Genomic DNA, 8,239 nt, shown 5'->3' on the forward strand with positions numbered 1-8,239 from the left:
CAAAAAAAAAAAAAAAAAAAAAAAAAAAAAGAATCATCATCTCCGTCTTCAGTTCAAGAGCAAATCAACAGATAGTAACAGCTAACAGTTGTTAAATCTTTACCACATGCCAGGTACTGTTCTAAGCATTTCATGTATATTAACTATTTAACCCTCACAACACTTTGAATTGAGTGCTAAGATATCTCCAGTTTACAAATGTGGGGCTCGATCCCAGGACCCCGGGATCATGACTTGAGCCAAAGGCAGATGCTTAACTGACTGAGCCACTCAGGCGGCCCAAGAACTGTTTTAAAACTATTGTAAAAAAAAAAAGTCTAAATAAAATGATTTTATTAAAAATGTATTGGTGGGGGAAACCCACTGTATTTGTGGGGCACCTGGCCGGCTCAGTCAGAAAAGCATGTGACTCTTGGTGTCAGGGTTGTGAGTTCAAGCCCCACACTAGGTGTAGAGATTATTAAATAACTTTAAAAACAATAAAATAAAACTGTACTTGTAATGATCCAGCAATTCTACTCCTAGGATATACCCATGAGAAATGAAAACATATTGTCCAGACCAAAACCAATACACAAATGTTGATAGCAGCATTATTCATAATAGTCAAAAAATGGAAACAGTTCAAATATCCATCAGCTGATGAATGGGTAAACAAAATGTGGTATATCCATATAATGGAATATTACTCAAATATAGTACTGATATATGTGCTACAACATGCATGAGCCTTGAAAACATTATGCTAAGTGAAAGAAACCACATATTGTATGATTCCATTTACACGAAATGTCCAGAAGAGACAAACCAACAGATAGTGAAAGTAGTGGTTGCCAACGAATGGCAAAAGGGGAGGGAGAGAATAGGGAGTGACCTATGGGTATGGGTTTTGGGGGGAGGGGGGCCATGATTAAAAAATGGTCTGAAATTAGGGAGTAGTAATGGTTGCACAATTCTGTGAATATATTAAAAACCACTGAACTATACACTTCAAAAAAGGGTGAATTTTATGGTATGTATATCTCAATTATGCTTTTTTTTTTAAGATTTTATTTATTTATTTGACAGAGACAGAACAGGCAGAGGGAGCTGCAGGCAAAGCGAGAGGGAGAAGCAGGTACGCCGCTGAGCAGGGAGCCCAATACGGGCCTCAATCCCAGGACCCTGAGCTGAAGTCAGATGCTTTATCGACTGAGCCACCCAGACCCCCCCAATAATGCTATTTTTAAAATGGAATTATTAAATATTGCTTGAGAATTATTTAGCTATTTATTTATTTTTTAAGTAGGCTCCATGCCCAGGGTGGAGCCCAACATGGAGCTTGAACTCAGGACCCTGAGATCAAGACCTGAGCTGAGATCGAGTCACACTTAACTGACAGAGCCACCCAGGTGCCACTCAGCACTTTAAATGTCCAATACATGTGCAATTACTGTTATTATTTTTAAAAATTATTCAGCAGTCAAAACATAATATTTGAGTAATATAAATTAATATCTAGAAAAATGTAAAATAACCTGATATATACCAATAGACAAAACATAATTACATTTAGTTATGTGCATTTTCATTCTTTCCGCATGATTTGACTTTCCATCCTTTTTTTTTTTTTTAAGCAGGCTCCACACCCAGCATGGAGCCCAACGCGGGGCTTGTACTCATAACCCTGAGATCAAGATCTGAGCTGAAATTAAGAGTTGGACCCTTAATGAAGTGAGCCACCGCATTTTACTTTCCATCTGTCAAAGTGCATTTTGCAGGAGCGCCTGGCTAGCTCAGCTGGTGGTGCAACTCTTGATCACAGGTTGTGAGTTTGAGTTCCATGCTGGGTATAGAGATTACTCAAAAAAAATAAAATCTTAAAGTGCATTTTGCAAGTTTAAGTTTGTTTTAAGCAACCTTCTGCCTCCTGAGGCTCATCATTTTAAAGAACTGAAAGCATGAAAACATTAGAACGAGGGTCAGTGCTAACCTAGCGCTCAATGATGAAGCTGAGGCTGTAAGAGCTCTGCGGGCACTCAGGGGCGCCTGGGGGGCTCAGTCGGTGAAGCGTCTGCCTTTGCCTCAGGTCATGATCGCAGTGTCCAGGGACTGAGCCCTGTGTCCGACTCCCTTGCTCAGTGGGGAGTCTGCTTCTTCCTCTTCCCCTGCCGTTCCCCCTGCTTATGTGCACACGCTTTCTCTCTCTCTCTCTAATAAATAAATAAAATCTTTAAAAAAAAAAAAGAGGTATTCAAAGAGAAAAAAGACCAAGGAGAGCAACAGTATTCTGGGAAGACTTCTGGAAAGATGCCTCCTGGGAAGTGGAATTGGAGTTTAGCTAAGGACCAAGAAGGGAGGAATCTATTCAATGAAAAGAAGGCATCTGCTAGGATTGGCTCCTGTCCATGTCACCCAGATTATCATAGTCCCTCACCACAACCACCACCTTCTCATCCCCTACACGCCCCCTCCAAGGATCTGCAGTCACAGGGAGGACACAGGGTACTGAGGTGGAAAGGAGAATCTGACAGAAGAAATCAGAGTCCCTGGCCTCAACATCACCAGTGCTGCTGTGCAAACACATTTCAATACAAAGTTCCATTCCCAAATACACACCAGAAAAGATGAACGCGAACTGTACACAAGACTACTCACTACTGCATACCTCAGACACACCTCTTTACCACTCACAGATCATGTTGCCCAACTTTTTAATAACTCTTCGGGGCCCTCACTTTCTTTCTTCTCATTCTCATGTTTAACCTCTTCAGGTACAGATGCCTGAAAACAGATCTCACTCATTTCCCTTATAATCCTCAATTCCTAATGCCACTCAAAGCACTACCATTCCTACAAAGGCGTATGTGATGCATTCTTCTCTCCATCTACATAAACTTCTGATGTTGTCGAGGTCTGGGGAAACTGAAGTACCTCCTTTTCTTTTTTTTTTTAAGATTTTATTTAATTATTTGACAGAGAGAGAGAGCGAGAGAGCACAAGCAGGGAGAACAGCAGAGGGAGAGAGAGAAGCAGGTTCCCCGCCGAGCAGGGAGCCCAATGAGGGGCTGGATCCCACGACGCTGGGATCATGACCTGAGCCCAAGGCAGACGCTTAAGCGTCTGAGCCACCCAGGCGCCCCCTGAAGTACCTCCTGAATTGATCTGCCATTTGGCGCTTCAAAACCCATCCAGATACCCACTAGCTATCTCATCTTCCAATCCATCCTGCAGAACAGAAGCTATGCTAAACTTGCTAACATCCTACTGAAATGGTATTCCACTTGTTCCCCAATCTTCTGATTGATCACCAATACCCACAAATGAAATCGATTTGAAATAGATGGGGAGGGGCCTACAGAAATCACCCCCTCTAGTAATCCTCTCAATTTGGGGGGAATGAGCTGGCTGCCAACAGTGGCTTAACGGTATCTCCGTGATTTGATTTGGTTTTGTTTCATTCTCCTGCACGTTGCTGATGGAATACTGCATATCCCTTAGGTGTTGCAAGAGAAAAAATAAAGAACACTGATCTAGCCCAATATTCGGCCTACAGATGAGAGGCAGAAAGTTATAGCCTGGTTCTCCAGATACTGCCCAACAACAGACCTTTATAGCTTATTTCTTATTCACACGCTCAGGCTCTTGCTAAACCAGGACACTTAAGACTGCCCACACCTTAAAAACCTGGAGGCCAGGTTAGTGGGGCATGCGACTCTTGATCTCAGGGTTGTGGGTTCAAGCACCACACTGGGTGTAGAGATTACTAAAGAAGTAAAATCTTAAAAAAAAAAAAAAAATCAGTGCCTCGGTTCATGCTGCTCCCTCCCTTGATCTATCCATCCTCACCTTGCACATGCCCATCCAAGAAGCATATACCCACGCCAACTCCCCCAAAGAGGGTACAAACTTGTCCTTCCCTAAATCTCTACTGCACTTTGTCTTTCACTTGTAGCAATCTGGAATTATACAAATACCAAAAAGACACTTGGTTCACACTGGTGGGAATAAATACTGCCAAACTAGTAACAAATTCTGCTTCAGACACATCTACAGTTCATTCATGGCATCTATGCCACTGTTCTCCTCCGTCATAATCCTTAGAGAACATACATCACTAACTCTCCCAGGAAAACATCAGGGCTTTGGCTTTCTGAAGTCATCAAAGGTTCCAAATTCCAAAATTCAGCTAAGTATAATACCTCAGAAGTCCAACACACATTAAATGCAAAAACTACCCAGTTTCAAGCATGGTTTATTTTTATTTAGCAAATGCTTGATTTCAAGATACTGTCAGAACACCAAACACCTATTCAAAACAGATTTTCTATGTGTTCTTTCTCAATGCGTTGACAATATATGTCATAAAACCAGGGTGCCTGAGTGGCTCAGTCGATTAAGTGTCCGGCTCTTGGTTTCGGCTCAGGTCATGATCTCAGGGTCCTGGGATCCAGTCCCGTGACTGGCTCCAAGCTCAGTGTGGAATCTGCTTGAGATTTTCTCCCTCTCCCTCTGGCTCTGCCCCTTCCCCAGTTCATACATGCGCATGCACTCTCTCCCTCAAATAAATAAATTAATAAAATCTAAAAAATATGTCATAAAGGGGCACCTGGGTGTCTCAGTCAGTTAAGCGCCTGCCTTCAGCTCAGGTCATGATCTCAGGGTCCTGGGATTAAGCCCTAGTCAGGCTCTCTGCTCAGCAGGAGTGTGCTTCTCCCTCTCCCTCTCAAATAAATAAATAAAATCTTTTAAAAATATACATCATTAAACCTACAGGGTGAAATAACTCTAAATTAAACAAAAATAAATAAAAGCCTTTTTCAGCCAAATGCCTTTAGTTGAAGCAAAACTAGATGATTTCAATTTTGAATTAATAAACTGTCATTTCTATTGTATTATTTGTCATGTGAATATCTTACACACCCATTTAAAATTTTTCTCCATAAAAGGAAAACATTTAATCTCCAATGAAAATACTTTTTAAAATCTATTATTTTTAGGCGTGCCTGGCTGGCTCAGTTGGAGAAGCGTGTGACTCTTGATCTCGGGGTCATGAGGTTGAGCCCCACAATGGGTGTAAAGATTACTAAAAAAAATAAACTTTAAAAAAAACCTATGATTTTAGAAAAGTAAGCTCACAGAATCAACCAACATCTCTGCATCATGAACAGTCCATATTACGTGCAAACCACTCAACAGACTAGACTAAGGAATAATTTCTTACAGTACGAATTTAATGTTAGTACTTAAAGCCAACAGTAGTACTGCCTACAAAAATTAATCAAATTGTTCTAAATTCCCAATAAAGTATAACCCCTTTTTAGCCTTGACAGTACAGGACTCAAATCCACCTATCATATTTTTTTCCGTGCTCCTGGGATATCAGTCCCAGGCGTTTTTTTCTCCCCAAGCATTCACACATACACACATTTACCTGACAGCCTTCTCCCTAGCCTTTATTGTCTGGAAATACAAACAATAAAACCAATGAAACTGGTGCTTAGCCTCAACAACTCACTGTCATGCACTGTCACTCATTCTAGCCAAGTGGACATATTCTCAAAGTTAACACAAAATGCACGATCCCTTTCACCATAATCTTGAGGAATCATGTGTTTCAAAAAGTAAAACATCCAACAAGTTAACACCACATCCAATACAGAAAGGAAAATGCCTGGCAAGTAATACGAAAGAGAAGCTTAAAACACACTAACTCTGCTACTAAAAATAGTCGCTGGTCAAACTATCAAAATCTAATTACATCAATTTTTAGTTTCCCAAATCCAAAATATTTAGGAGCTAGGGCACCCACTGCAGAATTATCAAAACTTCATCTATTACAAGCTCTCACCTAACAGTCATTTATCCCACTAATCTTTGATGAGCAGCTGCTACGTGCAAGACACTGTACCAGGAACTGCAGGAGATATAAGATTAACATAAAGATATATAATCCTTAATTTCATATAAAGATAGGACAAGAATACACAAGATATCTACAATTTCATTAATAAAAACAAAATGTCATGGAAGTACATAAATACACAAATATTTTTTTTAAAATAAGGAAACCTAAACACAAATTGTAATATAACTCAGCATATACACACCTAACAATCCTAAGTATTATTTGCTAGTCCCTCAAAGAGGTTAAAGTTAGCTGAACTGCCCTGCCAAAATGCCTCAGCTCTGCCTAGCAGGAAAAAAACTTCCCAGATAGTGTAATTCAGTCTCTATGGGTCTTTCAATTCTGGTTAGAAAGAACCACATATGATTTTTTAAGGTAAAAACGATTACTATAAAAGATATTAAGTTGGCTCAGAAATGAAAAGTGGCGTACAGTTAGTTCCTTCTACACACAAGACATGAATACTTGACACTTGATTCATTCCCTTCACTCTCCTGCCAGCGTCCCCTCCTCCCCCTGACCGGGCGAGGGCAGGCAGATATTGTCAGGCAAAAGAAAATTACCTTTTGCATTTGCTGTTAGGACAACCTAAATGAGTCTTCATCTGGCTTAATACTCATACTCCCCCATAAGCAGTTAAGCATTTATAAAAAACGGAAACATCTAAATTTAACCCCTTATACTACCCTCGTCTCTATTAAAAACAAGTGACACACCTTAATTACTTTTTTAAGATCCTATTTCCTCATAAACTTCACTTTGTAAATGCTCTTAAAACTGGAATCTAATTTAGTTAATCCAGATTATCAAAAATATAAAGGAAAAATCTTGTAGGTTATTGCTACAAGTTACTTCCACCCCCCCAATTTAGTAATCTGCAACTACATATTTAATAAAAAGCAGCAATTGTGTGTTTAAAAAAAAAAAATGCATCTCAGCACCAGCCTAGAGAAACTTTCTGTGAGAAAATAGGAGAAAAGTCACTCTGGAGAAATTCATTACAGATCCAGAGAAGACTTTTATCCTTAGAAATAGAATCAAGAAAAAAAGTCATTTTGTAATAAATCCCCATGTACTTCTGTCGTGTGACTAAGAAGTTGGTCCAAAAGTTCACCTTCAGCAATTACGTCTGCATGATCAACTATACATCTTCTGCAACAGGTGACACGAAACTGCATTTCTCAGGCGAACCAAAGGGATCCAACTAGTTAAGATGAACGTTGCTGCAGTTTCTTACTTTCTTTCTTTCTTTTTTTTTTTTTGGATTTTACCAAAATGATTTGGAATCGAATGAATTGCCAAATTTGTTTTGGTTTTGTTTGATTTTCTACTTTGCTTTTTAATCAGCCATTTACCAGCAACTGTTGCACGAGCCCATTAGCACTCAAGAATAAAAACAAACACACAGGACCAGATAAGACTCCCCTACTAACCCAACTGATCCATTTCCTTAACACAATTTTAAAACCACACTGCTAGGGGTGTGAAGAGAAGGATGTTTTTGCGTGTGTTTGTGTGCCACAATCTGTCTAAATCCTCAATTCCCTTTTAAGGAACATATATATAATAAAAATCTAAAAGAAACCACATTAGAAATGCAAAGAGGTTTGCAAAACAAGAGGCTTCTTTCATTCCAAAAACCAAAGCAAAACAAGGGGAGAAAAATGAATGCAATGGATAAGTGTGTGCCAAAGTTTCAATCCTGCCCGGTGGAGACACTGCACTGGCACAAATTTTGAAGAGGAAAAAGAGGGGGTTGGGGGGAGAAAGAGAGAGCGAGTGTGTGGCCTGCAAACTGCAACAATGCAATCTCCATTTTGAACAATGCGCCTCTTTCCTCTTGTAAATCTAGTTTTTTGCCACTTGATGTGCCGTCGCGTTTCCCCTCTGTTTGGGGGGGAGGTGGGGGTGGGGGGAGACCAGAGAGGGAGTGAGCAAGGGGGGAGGGCAAAGGAGGTGGGGAAGGAGTCTGCAGCAACTGGGCTGGGTGGGTACCTGGAGTGCTGCTATAGGTGCTATGGCTCCTGAAGCTGCTTTCCGTGCAGTAACTGGCGTCGTCGTCGTCGTCTTCCATCTCCTCCGGATAATCGGAATCATCGTCGTCCTCCTATCTCATCCTCCTCGTCGTCCTCGGAATCTTGGGTCTCTTCGGCGTCGCCGTCCTCCTCCTCCTCCTCCTCCTCCTCGGAGACCATGTCCTCCTCCTCCTCCTCCTCCTCCTCGCTCTCGTGGTCATCGTACACCACTTTGTTGACGGCCCTCCGGGCCGGGGTGGTCCGGGCAAAAAAAAAAAAAAAAAAAAAAAAAAAAAAAAAAAAAAAAAAAAAAAAAAAAAAAAAAAAAAAAAAAAAA

General features: G+C 40.6%; 1 protein-coding gene across 1 annotated transcript in view; it reads right to left on the minus strand.

Moving 5' to 3' along the window:
- BPTF (bromodomain PHD finger transcription factor) overlaps positions 1-8,163 on the minus strand; it is a 150,130-nt gene extending 141,967 nt beyond the window's left edge. Inside the window, 2 exon segments of the mRNA XM_019805309.2 lie at positions 7,883-7,995; positions 7,997-8,163. Coding sequence (XP_019660868.2) covers positions 7,883-7,995; positions 7,997-8,082 — 199 coding nt within the window. The 5' untranslated portion in view covers positions 8,083-8,163.
- Between the last annotated feature and the right edge of the window lie 76 nt (positions 8,164-8,239).

The sequence above is a fragment of the Ailuropoda melanoleuca genome, chromosome 13 (assembly GCF_002007445.2).
Source record: "Ailuropoda melanoleuca isolate Jingjing chromosome 13, ASM200744v2, whole genome shotgun sequence".
In the NCBI taxonomy this organism is placed as follows: domain Eukaryota; kingdom Metazoa; phylum Chordata; class Mammalia; order Carnivora; family Ursidae; genus Ailuropoda; species Ailuropoda melanoleuca.